A 23,971-nucleotide genomic window follows, 5' to 3' on the forward strand; every position below is an offset into this window, starting at 1 on the left:
GGCACTCCCCTGGGTGCCCCATCCCACGGACATGTGTTCTTCCACCGAAGCGGAGGTTTCTGCCTAAACAGGTCCAACGGGCGCTCCTCCAAGCGGAGCCTTGGAGGGCAAGGCCGGCACCATTACCTCCAACGAGTGGAGCCCTCCTAACTCCCCTGAGGGGAGCAACGTCTCTGGGGGCAGCCAGGCATTGGACAAGCCCATCGACAATGATGCGGAGGGTGTATGGAGTCCGGACATCGAGCAGAGCTTCCAGGAGGCCCTGGCCATCTACCCGCCTTGCGGCCGCCGCAAAATCATCCTCTCGGATGAGGGCAAGATGTACGGTAAGGAGCCTGTTGGGGTAGGGTGGCAGGCCCCTGCCCTCGTGATCCAGCTCTGGAAATAGGGCCCGGCAAGGGGCCAGGCACAGCAACCTTGGGGTTCTTCAAGTAATGCACGGGGGAATGACTGCTAGGGCATTTATCAGGTGGACGCTGCTTCCACTGACCTGGGTTCCCAAAGTGTGGGAGAGTGTGTGAGGAGAAGCCTTAGAGTGGGAGAGAAGCTGTGGTAGAAGGCTTGGGAAAGGAGAAGAATAACCCCCTCCCGCCAGAGCAAGCTGGGAAAATCCCATAAGCTGTTCCCCAGGCAAATGCTTCATGAGCTCCCAGCTCCCTACCTTGACTGTGAAGGGAGGTTAGGAAGGTGGTTACTGGACTCACTCATTCCCTCATTCATGCACTCAGTCGTGAGGCTTCTGCGTGCCAAGCCTAAGCGGGGAAGATCTGGACCCTGCTCACAATATGGTGGGGGTAGGTGAGGTGAGCACACACATGTCTGTGCAACACGACAGATGTGGAGTGTTGCAGGAGAGAGTCAAGCAGAGTGCTGTAGACCTTTCCCTCAGGAAAGGTCCCATTGAGCTCAGAGTGATCTGGAAAGCCTTGATCTTTGTGAGTGGCTGAGGATTCAGAACGTTCAGAGATACTTTATGTCCAGTAGCCCTGTGGGAAGGACCAAGCAGTCTGCCTGGGGCTGTGCTGACTTTTGGATGGAAGAGAGGTTATGTGGAAAAGTAAAACAAAACCAAAAACTGAATAGCTGTTGGAAGGCCCAGGTCAGGCTTTCATTCCCAGTGGAAAGTCTCCCAGTACCCCCAGCTTGAAACACTGGTCTTGGGTAGGCGGTGGGAGGATTTCTGTAACTGGTTGGCACCCTTGACAACAGAGGGCCCTGCCCTGGCTCCCAACAAAATGGTTCTAGGCCAGGTATCCACCCCCAGAAGTTTACATTCAGGTTCTCTCTCCCCCATCAAACGCTGGTGCCCCTCCCTCCAACACAGTAAAGGGCGCTTTGTGAGGGGTTCGTGGGAGCTAGCTGTATTCACCTCAGAGGGCTGCTGTGAAAAATGACCACAAACTGGTGGTTTAACACAGCAGAAATGTATTCTCTCACAGTTAAGGGGTCCAGAGGTCTGAAGTCAAGGTGTCTTTGGGGTGGTTCCTCTTGGAGGCTCTGAGGCAGGGTCTGTTCCAGCCTCTCTCTTAGCTCCTGGGTCGCTCACAATCCATGGCCTTCCTTAGCTTGTAGCTGCATCACTCCAGTCAGTGACTCTGTTGTCCCACGACTGTCTTCCTGTGTGTCCTGACCTCTTGTAAGGATACTAGTCACACCTAATCCAGTGTATATCTTAGTACATCTGTAAAGATCCTGTTTCCAAATAAGGTCACATTCTGAAGTTCTGGGTGGACAAGAATTCTGGGGGGACACTATTCAACTGAGCTCAACTGGACTGAACATGGGTCCTGTGTGTTACTGCCTTGGGGAGTATAGGGCTCTCACAGCACCTGGTACTCACTCTTTACCTGCAGCTTTACCTACAAGGCCAGAGTGATTCCTCTCTTTCTTTAACTTGTTGGGAAAGCAAGGTGGGCAAGGTGGACCCTGGATCTCGTCCTCGGGCACCAGTTACAAGTTCTAACTGCTCATCTCTCCTCACCAGTCCTACCGCTGTGGCTTTGCTGGATCCCTACAGAGTCTGTCTTACTTCTGTAGGTGTCCATGCCCTGCATCGTCCTCCCCACACCCCGTACCACCCCTGCTCTAACCACTTCCTGCTCTAGTAGTTGCTTCTTATTTTTGGCCCCTTGGGAATCCTCATGGAGAAGACGGTGGATGCGTATGGAACACCTGTTGGGTGCTAGATGTGGGATCAAGCGCTTTACCTAGTTTCTTCCCATAGAGCTGGAGAGGAATGGAGAACTGATGTTCTAGGCTCTTTCTACTACTTTAGTGGAGAATGGGATGGGTATTGATTAAGAGCTGAGGTGTGAAGGTATGAAGGGGTTGGGGGGAAGGGGAGGGCAAACTGTTTAGCTTCAGAGTTGTCAGGGTCTCTTGTGGGGAAGCCGTGATGTGTGCCCGGGACAAGCACAAGTTTTCTGGCAAACACAAGCAGCTAAGAGGCATTCAGGAAAGGGCAAGAGCTGAGGGTACCTGTGGAGATGGCAGAATGTGGAAGAATCAGCAGACATTTATTTGGGTGCCACTGTGGACCAGACTTTGAATGCTGAGATGTTTCTTTGTGTGTGTGTGTGTGTGTGCATGTATGGTAAAATATATATAACATAAAGTATATTCTTTTAACCATTTGTAAGTGTACAGCTCAGTGGCAGAAAGTAGATTCACACTGTGGTGCAGCCACCAGCCCCATCCATCTCCAGAACTTCATCTTCCTAACTGAAGCTTCGTACCCACTAAACACTACATCCCATCCCCTCCTCCCCCCAGCCCCTGACAACCACCGTTCTGCTCTCTGTCTCTATGGATGTTACTGCTCTGGGCACCTCTGAGAAGTGGAATCCTATGGTGTTGTTTGTTTGCCCTTTTGTGACTGCCTTAGTTCAGTCAGCGTAATGTCCTCAAGGCTCCTGCACGTTGCAGCCTATGTCAGAACTTCCTTTTCAAGGCCAGATAACGTTCCACCGTATGGATAGACCACAGTTTGTTTATCTGTTCACCTGGTGGTGGATGTCTGGTGGGGGGATACTTAGTTTTATTTAGTGGTTGTGGGTAGATATTTCTCTCCCCATTTCACATTTAAAGGAATTGGGTTAAGAGACTTTGTTATCAGTCAGCAGGCGATTGTAACTGAGCCAGTTTGGGAAGTGCAAGCCTGAGATTGTGACTGAGCCAGTTTGGGAAGTGCAAGCCTGCGGGTCTCTGGCAGGCCTTGGGTTGGAATTGTTTGGCTGGAGGGGAGCTGTTAAGTGGTGGGGAAACAGGCTGAAAATGGTGTTTGGCAAACTGCCCTGGCCATGTTGGTGTCCCTTTTGTGGTTCTCCTCCTGTGTAGAGAGACCAGGAGGGGGATCACACAGGGGAGGACCTGGGAGGGAGGGAGGGGAGGGGTGCAGGGGCCCGGAGCCTCTTAGTTGTGCCAAGGAAGATAGAGGCTTTCAGTGGTCTCTGATACCCTTTATCGCTTCAATCTTTTCAAGGAGAGGAGGGAGGAATTATAATCTCTGGTTGCAGATGTAGAGATAGATAGAACCTCAGAGAGGCCAAGAGTTTCTCCCAGAGTCTCTCAGGTAGTAAGTGCGAGAGCCACGGGTAGAACCAGTTCCCCTACCCCCAAGCGCAGTGCTCCCCCATCACCCTGAACGGCCTTTGTGTGCTCTGTGAAGCCTGCCCCGCCTGCTCCTCTCCTCCCTGCACCACCTCCCCCTTCTGCTTGGCCCGGGCTCCAGGTGGGCCAGGCTCTGGGCAGGGGCACTATGAGTCTGATGACTCACTCAGCCCCCACAGCACCTGTCTTCCCTGACTACAGATCCTGCTGGGGTCCAGACGCTGGCTTATCCCCATCTCCTCTTACCAGGCATGGGGGCTGAGCCAGGGCAGGACCTCGCAGGGAGTCGATGAAGGGGCCCTCACTCAGCAGGGGCTGCCGTCCAGCTGGGAGGTATATATAGCTCTGAGCTCAGCCCCGTGTGTGTGTGTGTGTGTGTGTGTGTGTGTGTGTGTGTGTGTGTGTGTGTGATGGGACCCGGGAGGTGGAGGAAGAGGGACAGGCTGCCAAGCTGACTCAGACGTCACCTTACTCTGGCTGCTCTCCTGCGTCTTCTCATCTTCCCTTGGGGACCCTCTCTTGCCATCCTCCAGTGCCTGAGCCCCTGAGAGCCCCACTCCGTACACACCCCGCTTCCCACATTCAGAGGCCATCAGTTGTTTTCCAGGTGGGCCAGCCCAGTGGGGCACAGGGTGGGAGCTGAGGATCATCAGGGTGATTCCAGGGCGCCCAGAGGAGGAGTCTAGAGCTGGAGGCTCTGAGGACAGGAATTAGGCCTGCTCCCAGCTCTGGCCCCAGTGCAGCCGAGCAGGACACTGAGGAAGGCCAGGCAGACATGTGGATAGCATGCAGAGCTGCAGCACAGATTAGCGCCTGTGACTTCTGAGCTGAGCCTCCCACATTTGCAGACAGGCTCCCGGGGCCGCTAGCCGTCTTCGCTCACAACTGCCTTCGTTTGTGCCCCGTCACTGTGTGACCCTCGCCCTGGCATCGCCATGCTGGTCACTCTGACCTCCTTTGGCCAGCCTGGCCTCTGGCCCCGTGGGCAGGTGGTGGGGAGGTGAGCGTGGGGCAACTTGTCACCCCCATCTGCCCGCACACTCTGTCTTTCCCCCCCTCGCAGCTCTGCCCTGGTCCCCGCTGTCTTGCCATCTCTGCCTTGCCTGCAAGAGGGCTGGCTGGCCAGCTGTGTCTTCTCTGTGTGTCCATTCCTTCCTGCCCACCATGCTCTTGAATCTCTGAGCTCTCCTGGCCTCTCTTCCCTCTTTCTGCTTCTCCTCTCCTTGCTTTCTCCATTGTCTCACTGGGTGCCCTGTGGCCCAGGCTTCTTGTTCTTGTTACCACCTGGGCAGCTCCTCTTGAACAAGCTCCCACTGCCCTGAGCCAGGCCTGGGCTGAGGGCTGCAGCCTCTGTTGTCCACAACTGCATGGGACAATGGAGGGGCAGGAGAAACATCTTTAGAAAGTAATCTCATGGCACTTATGTTGTGTATAGTGTTACTCAGGGGGCTAGGCTATCTTAGAAGTTTTCTGGAAGGAAGTGTAGCATGAGCAGGGTAGAGGAGGGAGGTGCTCAGGGAAGGGGGAAGACAGTGAGCACCCATCCAGAGGAGGGGCTCTGTGTGGTGGTTTTGATGGGCGTTGTAGGCAGGTGCTGCGATGACCACTGTCAGAGGTGAAGAGACCCTGTTTTGGATAACTCACACAGCTAAGGAGAGGCAGAGTAGGGACTAGGCCCAGGTCAAGGCTCTGGTCACTGAGGTGATGGGACAGCGGTCAGTGCCCTCATCCGAGCTTCTGCCCCCTGCCACCACCATGTTCCTTGGATCCTCCACTGCCCTTTGCTCTGTTGCTCTGTGGTTTCTGGCTCCCTTCTGTGTACCCCCCCCCCCCCCCCCCCCGGTTTACAATGCTAACTTCATGCTTCTGGAGGCCTGATGATGTGACCCTCAGTTCAAACTTGCACTGGTGTGGCCTTGGGCTGGTGGTCTAACCTTTCTCAGCCTCAGTTCCTCATTTTGTACAACCGAGGAGTGATGACAGTAATGCCACCTTTTTGTTTGGTTTTGGTTACATTCATTTATTTTATTGTGGGAAGATATACATCACATAAAATTTACCATTGTGACCATTTTAAGGTACAGTTCAGTGGCATTAAATTCGTTCACATTGTTGCTGCCATCCCTGTCATCTGTCTCTAGAACCTTCTCATCCATCCCAAACTGAAACTGTAGCCATTAAACACTAACTCCCCAACCCCCTCCCCCAGCCGTAGGTAACCTCTGTTCTGTTTTCTGTCCATATGAATTTGCCTATTCTTGGTACCTCATGGAAGTAGAATCAATCATACAATATATGTCCTGTTGTGACTGGCTTATTTTGCTTAGCACAGTGTCTTTAGGGTTCACCCTTGTTGTAGCCTGTGTCATAGCTCTATTATTTTTTTATAGCTGAATGATACTCCGTTGCACAGATACACCACATTTTATATATCCATTTACCTCTTGATGGACAGTAAGTTGTTTCCACCTTTCAGCTGTTGTGAGTAGTGCTGCTCTGAACATGGGTGTGCAGGTATCTGAGTCCCTACTTGCAATTCTTGTGGGTATAGACCTAGAGATGGAATTGCTGGATTGAATGGTAATTGGAGGTCACTTGTTGAGGAAGTGCCAAACTGTCTTCCAGTGGCTGCACCATTTTATGTCGTTCCAGTGGTACACAGGGGCTCCAATTTCTTCACGTCTTTGCCAACACTTGTTACTTTCCGTTTGTTTGTTTTTTTAATGGTCATCCTCGTGGGTGTGAAATGGCATCTTGTTCTAATTTGCATTTCCCTAATGATTAGTGATGTTGAGCATCTTTTTGTGTGCTCATTGGAAGAAGACATGACCTTTTAGTGTTACCGCAGGGATGGGAGCCCATGGAGGTGCCCAGAGAGCAGCAGTGGAGTGTAGAGCTGAATGGGACGTGTCCTCTGCCCTCAAGGAGCTTGAATGTTAGTGAGGGAGGAAGACAGGCGCTCCAGTGACTTTAGAGAAAGGCACAGACCCCTGTGCACCCAGACTTGGAGGTGGGAGTGGGCACACCCACTTGGGTGGGGATCAGGGAAGGCTTCTTGGGGCGGCAGCCTTGAAGGCCGAGTAGGATTTCACCAGAAGCCTCAGAGCCCTCCAGGGACAACGGTGGTAATAGCTCTGATGTCAGGCCTAATCACTGCCTTCTCAGGCTTCCAGGCTTTGGGCAGAAGTTTCTTCTCCACAAATAGCCTCCTCCTCCAGCTGCAGGTGTTTATAGCTTCAGCCGATCCCTGGACAGAGAGGCCCCCAGGCCATCAGGATTAGGGCTGTTGTGGAGGAAGGTTGGCCTCCCCCCCCCCCCCCGCTCCCACCAGTCCCAAGCTGCCAGGGTGAAATGGAGAGCTCATAAGAGGCTCCCTCCCGTGAGAGGCCTCTGGTGAACCAAAACACTGCACGTGCAGATCTGTCTCCTCTTGGGTGGGAGGCTCTGTGCCCAGGTTCTCAACTTTTCCAATTTTGAAAACTAATAGCTTTCAGCATAATGGGGCCTTATGAACAACCTGAACAACAACCGCTGACCTTACTGACCTTACTGACCTTCTGCTAGGTGGTAGGTGCTTCACTTCCTTTGTGCCATTTAATACCCTTATGGCCCAGACAGAGGGCTGGTGCAGAGAGAGGAGGCAATACAGAGGAAATGAGATGCAGAAATGGCCTGTTCCAGACAGGGTTGTGCAAACGGGATAAGGATTTCAGTGGTAGTGTGTGTTCAAGGAAAAGCCTGGGGTGGCTGGCAGGTACGTGTGACACTGTATGTGGGGTTGGGAGGAAGTGGTGGTGATATGTGGACCCTGCATCGAGAACGCCCCACCCTCAGCCTGTAGTTAGGCCAAGGCTGACCTTTGTCCATCGGCTGTCCTCACCCATGGTGGGATGGGGCTGTGGACATGAGGTGGGGGCTGTTGGACACATGTCCCCTGACAGATGGGCCACAGTCTGGCGGAGGTGTCCTTTCCAGCCCCACCCAGGCCCTCTCTTGGGTTGGCCAAGGCCACCTGCCACACTGTAATGCCCAGCTGCCCCCACCGAGGTCCAAGCTGGCCTCCCGCTGTCCCAGCATGTGGTCTCTGAACTGGAGGGGAGAAGAAAGGCCTGGGTTTTAGCAGCAAGTGGCAGAGCTGGGACAAGGATGCAGGTCTCTTTCTCTCCCACTAACTCATCTGGATTTTGTACTAGTTTCTTTCGGCCCTTGCTCTTTGCTGACCTTGGCTGTAGTTTCAGGGCTCTGCCTCTGAACACATGCTCCCTACTTCTCTCCGCTTCTGCCTTTGACTCTGTGGCTTCCTGACGTCTACATCATCCAAAGCACATTGGTTTCTATCAGCTGTGGGTACCACTGTCCATAAGAGAATGAAAACAGGTGGGCAGGCTTTTGGGTTCAAATAGTCGGCTCTTCCTCCAGCACCTGGGTCAGGTGAGGGGCAGTCAGACATCATCAAGGACTTATTTCATGCAGAGCCCCAGAGAATTGGGGGATCAGTCCAGAGGGAGGAGCACAGTGGTCTTGCAGAGGAAGTTCCCAGCTTGGCGAAGGGAGGGCAGTCATTGTATCATAGTCATGAAGCCTTAGAAATGTATGTTCTCATGGCACCTGGAACACTAACAAACTATGTGACTTTCAGTAAATCACTTCCCTTGCTTGGGCCACAGAGTTGTCTTCCTTAGGCTACACTGGACCTGTGGGATCTCCAGGTCCAACCCTTCAGAGAGACGGCCCTCAATCCCATGTGAAATAGAAGTAATTCTGTGCAATACTGAAGAGACAGACTATAGAACCAGATTGCATGGATTTCAGTCTTAACTACCTGTTGGCCTGTGACCCTGAACAGCTTTCCAAACCTCTCTGTACCTCGATTTCCCTGTCTGTTAAATGTGACAGTAGTAGCAGCTGCATAGAGTTGACATGAGGATTGACAAGGAGCATGCAAATAAAACTCCCAGTACACATCATGTATTTGCACAGGTACTAGCTCATATAAGTGCTCAATAAATAAATGTTCACTATCGTAGCTCTTGTTACAAGAGGGAAAGAAGCTGTAGAAACTCCCCATGTATGTGTAAAGCCTGGATTAGATGCCAGCTGGCCTGGAGGCAGAATGGCCAGGGTGACCTCCAAAGCACCCCGGTGGCAGGAAGGAAGCTGTTTGACCCCTCTTGGCCCAACACACCCACAGAAGCCCAGCACTTCACTCCCACCCAGGGGGAGCTCTCGACTCCTAGCATTGCCTCTGATAAGCAGAACAAGGCTGGGTGGAATAATGGTCTGAGATGAGCTGGTAAGGGAGGGGAGGATGCACAAGTTGGTAAAGGACAGCTGAGCCAGCCCAGACCCCTTGGGTTTGGCTCCCATGGCCCCCACTGCTTAGCCCAGGGCCAGGATGGCCTGTCTGGTTCCTGAACTCTGTAGCCGAGGGCAGAGGCAGTTGTGGGGCTAGGAGGGGCTCTGTCTTCGTGACCTGGGGCTCTCACAGGAGGCGAGCCATCTGTAATGTCTGGAGTAAGGGTCTTGGCCACTGGAGGACACAGGCCTCCTCCCTAGCTGCTGCTGCTGCTTGACATGTACTGTAGAGGATGTGCCGCTGCGTAAAGGGCCAGGACGCTGGCCCGGTGTTGGAGGCGAATTCCCATTAATTGAGCAGCACCTTCTTGGTGCCAGGTGCTCACTGTACCGCCCGCAGTGGCTGCACCAGTGCTCAAACCCAGGCAGCTGGTCCTAGATCTTCTGGTAGACAATCTGGGTGAGATTTTCTGACTTCAGTTTTCTCCTTTGGTAATAGGTGTAATTGCTGGCCTTTCTACAGGCAGTAGGGAGGTTTACCGTGAAGTTGATGGGGCTAATGCTTCAAGACCATCACTAGTATATGCCCCTTCCAAAGTCCCTAAACCTTTTATTATTCTTTTTTTAATGTTTATTCATTTTTGAGGGTGAGAGAGAGAGAGAGGGAGGGAGGGAGGGAATGGGGGAGGGGCAGAGAGCGAGAGGGAGACACAGAATCCGAAGCAGGCTCCAGGCTCCCAGCTGTGACAACAGAGCCCGATGAGGGGCTTGAACTCATGAGGGGCTCGAACTCATGAACCGTGAGATCATTCATGACCTGAGCCAGTGAGATGCTCAACCAACTGAGCCACCCACGCACCTCTAAGCTTTTTATTTTTAGTTTAAATTTGGAAAGTAGTTTTATTGGAATATAATTACCATACAGTGAACTATACATACATATTCAAATGGATAATTTGGTTGAGTTTTGACAGACATATACACCTATGAAACCAATTACTATCATCAAGAGAATAAACATACCCATCTTAACCTAAAATGATCTTAGCCTAATTTTGGTTTATATTTTAAATTCTTTTTCTCAATGAGAGCCTTCCAATTTTTAGATGCTTTAGGCTCCCCCCAAATCTGGATTTGTTCCTGCATGGAGAGGGTCAAATGAGACTGGGATAAGAAATCACTTTAAAAATTATGTTGGACTAATCAGAAGTAAAAGGGTATTTGCTTTTCTATAACTTGTACCTTAACTATAGAAGGCTAAAGAGCCTTGTGGGACATTTGGCCAGTATCATATCACTATTTAACATTATCCCTTATCATTCATTTAACAAATGTTTGTGGGAACCTGCTACAGAAAACCGCAGGCAATGTTCTAGGTGTTGGGTGTGAATCCCTGTTCTCAGGAGCTTTCCTTCTGCTGGGAGTGGGGAGGAGGTAGGCAGTGCTCCGAGTAAGTAGGCAGATCACATGGCATGTGAGAAGGTGCTATGAGAACAGTAAAGACAGTAGGCAGTCCAAGGTGGGTAGGCGGGGGCTGACCTCAGTTTTCAGGGGAGTGTTCAGGGAAGTGGTCTCTAAGGCAATGGCATCTGAGCAAAGAAGGTGTCAAGGGTGTGAAGGTGAGGTTGTGGGCCACATGTGACTGGGCTGAGAACAGGGCACATAAAGGCTTTCAGATGGGCATGGGTCAGGCAGGTCTTAGGAACAGCCAGGAGACCGAGTAGCAGGTGACATAAGTTCAGGGAGGGGCTGAGCTGGGGATGGAGTGAACAGATCCTGTGGGTCTCTCTAGGCCATTGTAGGGGCTTGGACACTTATAATCTGAGGGAGATGGGAAGCCACTGGAGGGTGTTTGAGCCACAGGATTGCTGTGGCTGCTGTGTTGAGAATAGGCTGATCAGGGGATCCAGGTAGAAGGCTATTCTAGTAGTTGAGGCCAGGGAGGATGGGAGCTTGGACCACGGAGGGTGAGGTGGTGAGAAGTGTCTAGATTCCGGTTATACAATTGACCTTTGAACAATGTGGGGGTTAGAGATGCTACCCTCCCCCCAGACACAGTAGAAAATCCACGTATAACTTGAACTCCCCCAGAACTTAACTACTAACAGCCTGCTATTGACCAGAGCCTTATCAATAATATAAACAGTCGATTAACACATATTTTGTATGTATTCACTATATCCTTATAGTAAAGTAAGCTAGAGAAAGGAAAATGTTATTTAAAAAATCCTAAGGAAGAGAAAATACATATGGTACTGTGCTGTATTTATTGAGAATAATTCATGTGTAAGTGAACTTGTGCAGTTCAAACCCATGTTCTTCAAGGGTCGGCTGTCAAGATTTGCTGATATACCCTTTATTTGACAAACAGGGCCAGATTTTGGAGATGCCGACCTGAATGGGGATGTGTAGTCTCTTGCTCTGAGGTGTGAGAATCTAACAGAAAAGACAGATAGAACTGATAGGTTGCTCCCTGCACACAAGGTGTGGGCTAGAGGAGCAGCACGAGAACACAATGGTCTCTGATGCCATTCAGACGAGTGCCCCCTGCCTTTCCCACCACCCGCCCCGGGACTCTCCAACTTGCCCTTCTCAAGAGCATGTCCTCCAGCACTGCAGTCAGCTTCCTGGCTCTCAGGAACCTTCTCTCTCCCCTTGCTCTTCTCCTTGCTCCCAGGCTGGTCTTTGAACTACACTACTACACTGCTGGACTCAGTCTGATTCCCTCAGATGTTAGCTCTTCCTGCCAAGTAGCTGGGCAAACTCTGCTACAAGCGTGTCTATGGTGGGGTGGGGGCTACACTACTCCCACAGGCCTGTTTGTTTTACAGGAAAGGAAACTGAGCCAAAGTTAAGGTCTGTTTCCTAAGTCTATAAAAATTTGGTTGGAATAATCTTGAGAAAATACCCTAAAAAGGCCTGTTTTATTTATTTATTTATTTGTTTGTTTGTTTATTTATTTATATTTAATTTTATTTTTATTAAATTTTTTTAAATGTTTATTTTTGACAGAGAGAGACAGAGTATGAGCGGGGGAGGGGCAGAGAGCGAGGGAGACACAGAATCCAAAGCAGGCTGCAGGCTCTGAGCTGTCAGCACAGAACCCGATGCGGGGCTCAAACCCACAAACTGCGAGATCATGACCTGAGCCAGTCGGACGCTCAACCGACTGAGACACCCAGGCGCACCTAAAAGGGCCTGTTTTAAGAAGAGAAGTCTGGGTAAAGGTCCATGGAGGAATAAAATCCCATTGGCCACGGTCCCATAGCTCATTTGTGGAACCACTGGGCTAGCATCTGGCTCCCCAAATCCCAGTTCTGTGACCCGTGTATAGTCACCACTGGTGATGACTTAGACTCTCTGGCAAGTGATAATAGCACTTCATAGCTGCAACATGAGTGTCTCAAGTTAGACATGGGGCAGGACTGTTGAACTTTATTCAGACATTTGTTTAAAGGAGGCTTTGGAATACCTCTCCCTGGAGAGCTTTGAGAAGAGCCACCTTGCTGGATCCCTGTTTTAGGTGCAGACCAGCCGGCAGGTGATATCCTCAGGGTCTAATCCTCCCTCCCTTCTTTCCCTGACACAGACAGTCCAGTGCTCAGGCCAGCTAGTCTTTCTGGCAGATGAGACCTCTTCAGGGTGGCCTCTTAATTCAGCATTGGCAGTGGGGAAAGGTCAGCTGGGGGGCCAGCTTGGCCTTGGCTGTGCTCTCTGCTTACAGCAGGGTGGCGGACAGCCTATTCATCACCACCACCCCACCCCCACCCCCTGCACCAGCAGTCTCCTTACTCATAGTCACAGTCCTCCAGGCTCAACAAGGGCCAGCAGGACAGGGCAGGCTGTCGGCTGTGCCCTCTGACCCCAGAGCTGGACCAGGGAGGTGGTAGCTCCTGCTGAAATCCCCTTGCCCTCCCTCTCCCCAGCCCAATGCCCTTCTTTATGGTTTAATCCTACCCAGTGGTCAAGGTCCAGCTGAAGGCTCACCTGACCACCCAACCTGAACTGACCCCTTGTGCTCTGAACACACTGTGTGTTCCCTGTCTGTGGCACGCACTGGAGTTACAGCATGGGCACACGTCTCTCCTCAGCTAGGTGGCAGTTTCTTTGAAGACGGAACCTCTTTTCATAATTGCATTTATAGTAGTAGAGGACACAGGTGGCTCCTCACAGTTTTCTGAGATCCCTTAGATGCAGCTTTAGCCCCTAGCAAGGTAGGCCCATGGTGCACACTCAGTATTACTTGTTGACTGGTTAGAGCCATGGAGCTGGAGTTGTGGTCTGTCTGGGTTTTCTTTGAGTTAAGCGCTTCAGACCTCTCTGGGGACCCTCGGTGTCTCAGCACGTATGTCCCCCATCCCCGCTGCTGCTCACAGACCAGACAAGACATCTTGTAAGGCCCTGCTCATATGGAGGTGGTGGAAGCCGCGGGGACTGCATGGGGGATGGCCAAAGCCCAAGCACCTCCCTGCAGCCTCTCAAGTGTGCAGAAGGCCCCAGGAGGAGGCAGGACTGTCAGGCTGCTGTAGAGTGGAGGGGAGGAGGTGGCCTCTGAGAGGGCTCCCCAAGTTTGTGTGGGGCCCACAGCCCTGTCACCTCCTTGCTCTCAGGTTACCTGTCTCCCACCAAGGCCTCAGTTTCCTCTTGCTGCTGGGAGATCTGTGGGATCCAAGGAGGGCAGGAGGGAACCTGTAGAATCCTCACCCCAAGTACCCAGTCAAGGTGGCCAGAGGATGAGGGAAGGGATCTCCCAGATCGTCCTGTGTGCCTGCCTTTTGTCCTTCTTCTGCTGAGAAGCTGTTGGTGTCTCTGTAGGTCGGAATGAGCTGATTGCCCGCTACATCAAGCTCCGGACAGGAAAGACCCGCACCAGGAAGCAGGTGGGCCCTGAAAGATGAGTGTGAGTCCCAGGGGCAGGTACCCCAGTTCCAGCCTGCTCCCATGGTGGGCCAGGGCCTCTGTAGGCCCCAGTGTGGATTCCTGGTGGGGCTGGTTCAGAGGGGTTGTGTCTTTTTGGTGTGCCACAGATAGTTCAGTTTCCCTGTGGTTCCTGTTGCTATCAACTGGGAGGAAATCCCTCACCTTACAGGGGAGTCAGCAGCCCCCTCCCCTCTCCAGGACACCAGAAGAACAGAGGACAAAGTACTGGCACTATACTTGTATTTATTGCCAAAGTCTGGATTAGCTGGATATGGAGGGACTGAAGGCCCACTATTGACTGGCCCTTTCATTCATTCATTCCACAGATGTGGATTGAGGCTGAGGAGGGTGGTGCTGAGGGTCAGGGAGCCAGAATGGGGAGCACAGGCCTTCTGGGAGGTAGGGACAGGAGCCTTCTCTTCCTGCTGCAGGTCTCCAGCCACATCCAGGTGCTGGCCCGTCGCAAAGCCCGCGAGATCCAGGCCAAGCTAAAGGTAAGGCAAACAGCAGCAGTGGGAGGGAGGACCTAGAGCATGGGTGGGGTCAGCTTCCTAGAAGTTGGAGCTCCTTTTCCAGCAGGAAAAGTCTTCCCTTGGGTTCAGGGGCTGGCTGTTTGTGTGCAGAGCCAGCATGCTTGTTGGTGTTAAGAAGACTGGGATTTAGCCTATAATCGTGCTCCTGTCTATATAGGGAATGACACTTGACTTCAGAGCCGTGTGTGTGTGTGTGTGTGTGTGTGTGTGTGTGTGTGTGTAAGTATGTGTGACCACCAGGCTCTAGAGCATCCCCCCTCCCTGGACAGAGTACTTCCCAGATCACAGTGGGATTGTCCTCCATACCCCCTTCCTTGAGGACGTCCTTGAGTCACTGGCCCCTTATTTGCCATCTGCTGAGCCTACAGGGTGGTCAGGCTTGGGAGGCATGCTGTGGGTGGTGGGGTGGGGGTGGGTTGTACTGTGGGAGCTGGTGGAATTCCTTCCTGCACTCTGCTCTCTGAGATGGGCAGTTCTCTCCCCTCCCCAGGTCAGCCCTACCTTACAGGGCCATGCCCCACAGGACCCCCCCTGGGGCACTCTGTTCCCCACAGGACTTAGGCCTCCTGGTCGCTGGAGCCAGGGGACCCTTTTGGTGAATGGCAAGAGGGAGTGAGCCCCCACCCCACCATAGACACGCTTGTAGCAGAGTTTGCCCAGCTACTTGGCAGGAAGAGCTAACATCTGAGGGAATCAGACTGAGTCCAGCAGTTAACACACTTTTTTTTTAAGCAGCCGGGTCCCCCTTCTCCCCCCCAAACAAAATATCACCCCAGTATGTTATCAAAGGGGCTACTCCAGTCAAAGCTAGGTTAGTGAGGAATAGGCCAGAGACCCTGCTCCCATCTGCTTCTGATGCTCTGTGGCTCTTGAACCCCAAAGTAGCTCATAAACCAGTTAAAAACCCCTGAACTAGAGGAGCTTGAAGGTCCCGTGTGGCTTCAGTTGTCCGTGATCCTGACATGGAAGGCTCCAAATGAGTGGTGGGAACTCCCAGGAAGCCGCACCCCGCTGCCCACTCAGCCCAGCTGTCCCCAGCCCCCACAGCTGCAGCCCGGCACCTCGTTCCTTTGTCCCTGGGACAGCTGGCTGGGCCTCAGCTGTCACTCCCTTTCAAGCCAGCACACGTACCCTCAGACACCCTTGGGTCCTGGAGTCCAACTTGAGCCCCACTTTCCCTCTCTGGTCTGCCTCTCACTGGGACCCTGGCAGGGGGCCAGAATGGAGACAAGACTTTACAGTGTTCTGTTTACAGCCATCCAGGGAAACTTAATTCCCTTGGGGACCATCTGTATGGGCACATTTGCTTCAAGGAATCGCACCTACCTTTGTCCACAGGCTGTAACTTGGAGGCCTGGGAGAGCCTTCGTAGACCACTGGATGGACATCAAGGGCAGCCATGAGCCCCTTAAATAATATGCAAATCTTTATAAGAGTTTTCTTGGGGAGATTGGTTTGAGGATTTTGTCATATTCTCAAAGGGGTCTGTGACCTAACATAATCCCTGGTGGACAGACTTCTATTAATTAGATAGAAATCCTCCAGGACCCGGGATTTGGTGTAGCATGCTCTGCCCTTGTACCATGTGAACTTGGATGAGTCACTGACCTTCCTCAAGCTCCATTTGGTTTAAAATGTAAAATGACAGAGTTAAGCAAGTTGACGTCTGAGGTCCTCTCCAGCCCCAAAATTCAGTGACTCCCTGGCCTTATAGCCTGGCCATTTGATGTCACTCCTCATAATGTCCTTCCTACTTCCCCTTGATTCCTGTCCCACCCTGGTGAGGACGTGGTTTCCTGAGTCCCAGTCATTTGTTTAGATCAGCTATCCGGGAAGGGACGTAAGTGGCTGACATTGAGCGGATGGAGCTCTCTGGCTTCATAATGTAGTTGTTAACCACAGAGGTCTGCAAGCTTTGGGAAGGTACGGCCTGCTGCATCATACATGTCCTCCTGGAGGGAGATGCCTGAGCCAGCTGGCCTGGGCGTGTTTGACTTCTTCCTCCTGAACAGTGCAAGTGTCCTTGGGAAGAGGCCACCTTATGCTGAGTAGCTCCCTCTTTGGTTATCAGGGAGCCTCTGAGAGCAAGGCCCAAGTTTGACCCCAAAAGGACAGTGGTTTGAGGATGACCCATCCTCTCAGAAGGGTTTCCTGTGTGTTCTGTGGTGTGCGCTGGGTGCTGGTAAATGTCAGTGTCCATCCTCCTCACTCCCTGCCCCGTGTCCTCCGCCCCCCTACCCCGGCCCTGCAGAGGCCCAGAGGTAAATTGATAATGCCAACTGGGGCCAAACTCTCAGGCCAACCATCACCACTGTCAACACCATAGTCACATAAATTCTCTGAGCCTCGGTTTCTTCATCTTAAAATGGGGATCCTACTGGTCCTGTTGGCCTCACAGGAGTGCTGTGATGTTCATAGTCCACGTGTGGGTCACCTTGTGCCAAGTGAGTGCAGATGGTCCTGGAGAGGCTGAGTGGAGGGGCCTTTGGAATCCTGCTCCACAATCACGAGGTGTTGGGATGCTGTCGGGGGCCACCAAGGTGGTGCCCGCCTCACAGGGCTATGGTGGGGACTCAGTGAAACTGTCATAGAATGGCACCTGTAGGCTACAGGGACCTCCATCGCTTCTCCGGGGTGACTCGGTTATGACTCAGGACAGATCTGGGTCTACCAACTTCATTACCAAATAACAGCTAATTTATTTTCTCTGTTTAAAAATATTCATCATAAAGATAGAATTTCTAATCTGAGCTCCTGAGTTGACATAATCCAATCTTTTGGCCTCAATTAAGCTATACATGCTGAATAATACTTGCCATTCCAGTCTATAAATGTGGTCTTATTTTGGACAAAAACACAGTTCCCATCAGGCTTTTTGAAATACAGAAATCTCAGTACTGAAGTACGGTCTCATCACTTTTGAAGACCTGTGGGATTAGGACACTCCGGATGGGAACTGCTGGCTTACACACATGTAAAAATTGTTACTACTATTATTGTCATCATCACTAATGTCATTAAGTGCCTGTTTGTTCCTCACATATGCTTCCCTGAGTACTTCTTTGTTCAGAGCCGGTGCAGGGTGAACCCGTTTTTGGGGCCTTTGGACCCAGGGAGGGCAGACCGTACGTGTTTACATCCTGACATGGAAAAGTCTGGGGGTGCCTCGGGTGTCCACAGTGCAAGGGGAGACCCCTGGGGCAGGCCTGAGACAGGTGGGGCCACAGGAGATTGCCCCATGCCTCTAGACAGTTCGTGTGACCGAGGATGACCCCTTCTGTCCATTCGAGGAGGGCTCTGACATATTTATGTATCATCTACTATGAGCCAGGTACCATGCCAGCTGCCAGTGGTGTGGAGGCGAGCAAGGACTAAAAAGCTTCTGTTCTCAGAGTATCCCCGTGGAGACACCGCCTGGCAGATGGTCTCCAAAAGGCCCTTTAAGCTCTAATAAAATAGGCTGGACACGTATTTTGCCCCATTGACAGATGAGGAAACTGATCAGAGAAACCAAGTGACCTGCACTTAGTCACAAACAAAGTTAATAGCACTGCAGGGGCATAAGCCTTGGCCCTCAGGGCCTTGTCCAGGGCTCTGGCCACTGGCGATAGGACAGCTTTCCTGAGCACAAGCTCAGACCCCGCCTTGCCCATGCCTGCCCTAGTGACCACTGCTGAGGCCCTCCCTTCCAATGTCTCCCCAGGACCAGGCAGCTAAGGACAAGGCCCTGCAGAGCATGGCTCCCATGTCGCCCGCCCAGGCCATCTCCGCCACAGCCTTCCACAGTAAAATGGCCCTCGCCCGGGGCCCAGGCCACCCAGCAGTCTCAGGGGTAAGTGGGGCTGCCTGGAGCCAGAGACCACACCAGCCCCTCCTTCTCACTCCTCCCCCTCCTGAGGAGCCAGAGGCACTGGCCAGGCCACATTTCTCTCACTTGAGTCCTCCCAGGCCAGGAGAGCCAAGGGGAAGGAGGGACCAAGGGCCAAGGGGCCACGCTGAGGCACAGCTCTGCTGGCATCGGCACCACCTTCTCGGGGGCCTTGACGGTGACACAGCAGACCTCCCACAAGGGGCAAAGCAGCTCCCATTAGCTGACCAACCAAGGAGCTCTACAGAGTTGGCCTGATTGACAGGTGAGGGGGCTGACGCCTGAGTCTTTGGTGTAACATCAGCATGCCCCTGAGCAGCTCTCCACCACTCGGCCCTGTCCCGGCTCCCCCCTCCCCTCTGCTCCTCAGCACTGTTCTCTTTCCAGTCGGAGAGCTGATGTTCAGGAACAAACGCTTGTTTGGGTTTTAAATTTCTTGGCCACGGCCAGCTTGGTCACCCTTTCAGAATGATCTAGAAAGGCTCCTCCTTTCTAGGGCTGTGTCCTCACAAGGTTTTCTTGGCTATAGGGTCTACATGGGTCTTCACCATGCACCCATAGCACTGCCCTAGGCGTGTAGGGAAGGACCTCACCCCATGCTCAGTGAGCCTCTCGTCCAGGAGTTTTCAAAGTGTGCTCCAGAGACTGCTAGTCCATCAGAATATTGCATAGATAGGGAACAAAGTAATTCTGTGTGTAAGGAAGTTTGGGACGCTTACACCTAAATAGGTTTCTTGACCTTGGACTGTTCAGGCCTTATGTGCTGCTACGCACTGTGGGCCTCTAAGGGAGGAATACAGTTGCTGTAATTCTAAACCTGGGGTTTCTCTCAAGGAGCACCTTCTTGGCAGAGTGTGTCTAGAGACTAGAGCTCCTTGAAACACACTTTGGGACACTGCTGTAACCTAGCCCAGTGTAGCAGTGCTGACTCTCCTTACTGCCCACTGGGTCTAGGCCCCCAACCCTGCCTTCCAGATGAGGCCCCTGCTCAGTCTTCCCACACCACAGCCCTGGTGCATGGGGCTGTGCTGACTCTGTGCTTTTTGCCTCCTCAGTTTTGGCAAGGAGCTTTGCCGGGCCAAGCTGGAACATCCCATGAGTGAGTATGGCCTGCTACCAGTTGCTCTCTGAACTGAACTTGAGCCTGTGAACTTGTGCTGTTGAGCCTGGCTCCCAGTATGGGACAGGGTAGCAGTCTGGGGGCAGCCTTTCAGGAGGGGCTTGAGCTTTGGGATCAGGCTGTCCTGCTTTTTAGGCAATAGCTCAGTCTGTGGTGTGGACACGCTGGGGTGGCATTTGCTGAAACTCCAGTCTGTCCAGCGTGAAACAAGGCCAGAGCTTGGGACCCTGAGGGAGAGAGGCTAGGAAGCAGACCTCTGGCTGGCTTGGGAGGGAAGGAAGGAGGGAGGAATGGATTTTCCCAACAGACATGCTGCTTCTGTGGGTCATCCATGAAACTTGAGGGACTTGGCAGGGGAGGGAGCAGGTGGCCAGAGCCCATTAAGGCCACTTATGCTCAGACCACTGGGGCCAGCCACACACAGCGTTGGACACTGCCAGAGACTCCTGGGCTGCAACCTGCCCAGGGCTTACACCTCCTCTCTCCTGTCTCCGTAGTGTGAAACCTTTCTCTCAACAAACCTACGCTGTCCAGCCTTCGCTGCCTCTGCCAGGTGGGTCGGCAGCGCACAGCTCCCGTGCACCTCGCACACCTGCAGCTCCTGCCCTCCAGGTCCCGGCCCCCCGACAGCTGGATCCCTCATGCCCCTGTTAGATGCTGCCCTGGCGTGTGCTCAGTCTCTTGGCCCCACCCCATTCTGTGCTCCTGCCACGCACACCTCTGCCGTGCACCAAGCCCGCCATGCCTCTCGGGTTGTTTGATACACTCAGGGCTTCCAGGGGTGCACACGGGTCAGAGGGGGCGGTCCTTGTGCCCCAGGGCAGCTGTCCCCCGGCCATCTTTCTATGCTGCATGTGTGTCCTGTGCAGCTTGGCTCCTGGGATGGCTTCCCTCTTGGTGATGCTAAGATGTCTCCTTCAAAATGGGAGGTCCAAGGAGAGCGTGGCTTTGTTGCCTGGAGCCACTTGTGAGGAGAGGGAACATTCCTGGGCAGAGGCCTGGAGCATAGGTAGGGCCCCTCCCTCTCACTGCTCAGGTAACCTGCCCTGTCTTTGCTTCTTTCTCATGGAGGTGCCTTACCTCCTTCCTCTCTGAAGGGCAAGACAGGATCCTTCCCCTTAACCACCTTTTCTGGCTCGGGGAATGACTCCCTGCTGACCTTCTGGCCTGGCTGGTTCTGTTCTGAGAGCAGCCCACCACCCTCCTGGTGTCCCTATTGCTACTTTCTCCCAGTGATCCACCCTCCTGTGTGTCCCCTCCTCTCCCTGGCCTCACTGTCTTGGTTCAGGCCCACCTACTCTTGCCTGGATTACTGCAGCAGCCTCTTAACCTGACACCGGTTTTATCCCGCTTCCCCTCTTCACCCTGTAATTTACCCCAGGGACCTTTTTAAAGCATCAATCCCACCATGTGGTTCCTAGGCTTAAACTCCAATCCTAAAATAAATAACTAACTAACTCACTCACTCACTCACTCACTCACTCACTCCAATCCTGGCTCCCTGGTGCCTTCTGGGTACAATCTAAACTCTGTAGTAGGACTTGCATGGACCTCCTTGGTAACTTAGCTTTCTCTCCTCTCCCTCCTTCCCTCCATGCCCCCAGCCCCGCCCTGCCTCTGGGCTGTTGCTCAGGCCTCCTGGAAGCTCCTCTGCCCTGCCCCCACCCAGTTTAGGCATCCTGAGGGCTCTGCACCCCCATCTGGCACTTGACACTCTATTGCTAGTATCTGGGGTTGGGGGGCAACGTCTGTGGCTGACTGGTCTGTGTCTTCTGTATATCCAGTCATGTCTGGCACATAGCACTTGTTCAGTGTCCAGCATGGCCCTCCTCCCACCCCTGTGTTTCTTCTCTGTCTCCTTCCTTGAATGCTCCCGAGTCACCCACCTGAGCATGTGGGGCTTCCCAGCCTGGAAAGCTGGTGTCTGGAGTTCTGTCTCACTGCTTTCTCACGTCCCATCAGTAACTAAGGCCTAGGATGTGCCTCCTCTATCCCTTACTCTTCCCTCCACTACACCGCTTTCATTCAGGCCTTCATTTTTCCACTGGGAAAACATCCCTGGGACCAAGCCTCTGACCGCCTCACCCCTGCCTAGTCCTTCCCTCACACTGAGTAGGATCTTTCAGAAATGCATGTCTGATCAGTTCACTGTCCTCCCTAAAATCCTCTGTCCCTCTCAGACTCTCAGGCTAAAATTCATGCTGCTTAGCCCAGTTCCCCCGTCCGGCTCATCTCTTGTCTTCGTTTCCTGCCACTGGCACAAACCCACCCACTCTCCAGTTCCTCTGAGGACGGGGCTTCTCACAGCTCCTAGTTTGCCTCTGCCGTGTCCTCTGCTTGGAGCACCCTTTCCCCTTTCTCCCCTTCTGCCTGTACTTACTATTTCCTTCAAGCATCACTTTCTTGGGAAAAACCTTCCCTGCCCACCCCCAAGTGCATACTTTGTCAATTCTTATCACACTCATTACTTCTGTTATTAGCAAACCTGTAAGGAATGCCAGGCACTGTTCTAGGGGCTGGAGAGACTGCAGTGAACAGATCCGGAAACTTCCAGTTCTCACGGGGCTTCCATCACTATAGCAGTCAGTGTGTCTGGTTATCTTTGACCGGACCAGAAGCTCCTCCACAAGAACGTAGTTGTGCTGCTCGGAAGCGCTCAGCCCAGCTGGCATCCCGGCCCCTCCATGCGGCATCCATTTTCCCTTGAGGACAGTTCTGTACGGGGGGCCCAAGGGGCCTAACTTGTACCGGGCCAGGCACTCCCCTCCACCACCCCTGCCGGGGGTGGGGGTCCCATTTAGGGGAGGCAGGAGATGATTCCCTTGCCAGCACAGGGTCTCACGGCTGGGCCTGGGATCCTCGCAGAGGCTGAGGTGTGGACCCGTCCCCATGTGCCTTTCCTGCTGCATGCAGGGTTTGAGTCTCCTGCAGGACCTGCCCCATCGCCCTCAGCGCCCCCGGCACCCCCATGGCAGGGCCGCAGTGTGGCCAGCTCCAAGCTCTGGATGTTGGAGTTCTCTGCCTTCCTGGAGCAGCAGCAGGACCCTGATACGGTAGGTCCTGGCCTGGGTCTGGCTGGCTCTCCCACCCTCTCCTGTTCCCAGAGGTTCTTGCTCCCATGTCTTTCCAGCTCTTTTCCCACCCGCTTCTGGCTTCCTGCCCTGGCCTTCTGCCCCACTCCACTTCTGGGTTTTACTTAGATGTCCTGTTGCTTCCCAGTCTTCCCTTCCATTGGCCCTCCCCCTTTCCTTCATCCTCCCTCCCTCTTCTTTCCTCACTTCACCTCCCTCTTTCCCTGACACTGTTGATGCTCCCACCCCAAAGCCGTCCCCTGGTTTCTTTTTCTATCCCGGTTCTCCTGGCCTCTCCCTCTGCTGCTCCCTCTCTGATCTGTACTCTTCCCTCCATGCTCTCTGCCCTCCCACCCAGCACCGCTCCCCCTTTCCCCTGTGGCTCTGAGGAGCCTCCTGTGTCTGACCCATATCTTTGGGACGGTAGCAGAGAGAGGAGCCCCATCCCCACCCTGTCTCCTTCAGGGTCCCATGTCCCTGGTGACCAGCGTTACCTGCAAAGGTCAGAGGAGGAGGAGGAGCTAGAGGAGGCTGGGCTGACAGGGTGCCAGAGCCTGGGGGACTTCACAGACCATTTCACACTGATGTTTTCAAACTTGTTTTTTCAGCTGAGGCACCCATTAATCATACTCTTTCTCAGAAGCCCAGTGGGTACAACAGAAGAAGTAGACTTTGGTTGTAGCCAGGTGCCTGTAAGGGACACAGAGGCAGCCTAGCCCCCATCTATAGGGTGGAGCACCGTTTGAAAACAGCTTATCTAGGTCAGTGGTCTGACGTGACAGATGAGATAACAGAGGCCCAAAGATAGAAAATGCCCACCATAGCCAGGGCGAGAATGATACACATAACTGCAATTTATTGAGTACCGACTAGGTGCAGGCACAGCACCAAATGCTTTATACCCGTTAACTTTGCTTTACATTTGATCCTTTTACTGTCTCCATTTTACCAGTTGGGAAACTGAGGCCCAGAGAAGTGAAGTCACGTGCTCTAGGTGGCATGGCTGTGATCTGAGCTCTGGGCTGCTGTGTCTGCCCTGATACCTTCTACCTGTCCCTGAAACCAGCTGTTCTCTCCACAGTATAACAAGCACCTGTTTGTACACATTGGCCAGTCAAGCCCAAGCTACAGTGACCCCTACCTCGAAGCCGTGGACATCCGCCAGATCTATGACAAATTCCCAGAGAAAAAGGGGGGACTCAAGGAGCTCTTTGAACGGGGACCTTCCAATGCCTTTTTTCTTGTGAAATTCTGGGTAAGCCCTTTGATAAACTCTTCCTTCCAGTCCCTAGTATGTTGATGATAATGAGGAGAACGGAGGAAGAGTGAGCATAAGGTGCCCCTTCCATGAGTGGAAACCCGGGGAAGGCAGGGCCAGTGCAGAGTGGGGAAGCAAGCACAAAACGGCCACACAGTGGCGGGAGGCTGAGACAGGGAGCCAGCCAGTGGTGCTGGAGGGCCGAGCTAGCAGAATCAGTCCCTCTTCTGAGAGGTGGTGACGGCATCTGGGTCTGGCCAGGAAATGCAGCCTCTAGGGGGCTATAGCGCTGCAAAC

The 23,971-nt window shown here is 53.0% G+C and overlaps 1 protein-coding gene across 10 annotated transcripts in view; it reads left to right on the top strand.

Moving 5' to 3' along the window:
- The window catches only part of TEAD4 (TEA domain transcription factor 4), a 70,477-nt gene that overhangs the window by 28,138 nt on the left and 18,368 nt on the right, over positions 1 to 23,971 (top strand). For 7 of the 10 annotated variants that reach the window (XR_009617508.3, XM_078450170.2, XM_060658687.3 and 4 more), the window contains 8 exons: positions 72 to 326; positions 13,720 to 13,784; positions 14,256 to 14,318; positions 18,061 to 18,189; positions 19,281 to 19,324; positions 19,843 to 19,898; positions 22,211 to 22,398; positions 23,498 to 23,671. Coding sequence is in view for 9 of the 10 variants with exons in the window: in XM_060658687.3 (XP_060514670.1) it covers positions 72 to 326; positions 13,720 to 13,784; positions 14,256 to 14,318; positions 18,061 to 18,189; positions 19,281 to 19,324; positions 19,843 to 19,898; positions 22,211 to 22,398; positions 23,498 to 23,671 (974 nt within the window). In the remaining variant the exon portion in view is untranslated. The remainder of the gene's footprint in view (positions 1 to 71; positions 327 to 13,719; positions 13,785 to 14,255; positions 14,319 to 18,060; positions 18,190 to 19,280; positions 19,325 to 19,842; positions 19,899 to 22,210; positions 22,399 to 23,497; positions 23,672 to 23,971) is intronic. The other 3 variants (XM_060658686.3, XM_060658689.3, XM_060658690.3) reach the window with 3 other exon arrangements.

This window comes from Panthera onca, chromosome B4, assembly GCF_046562875.1.
Source record: "Panthera onca isolate mPanOnc1 chromosome B4, mPanOnc1 haplotype 2, whole genome shotgun sequence".
Taxonomy (NCBI): domain Eukaryota; kingdom Metazoa; phylum Chordata; class Mammalia; order Carnivora; family Felidae; genus Panthera; species Panthera onca.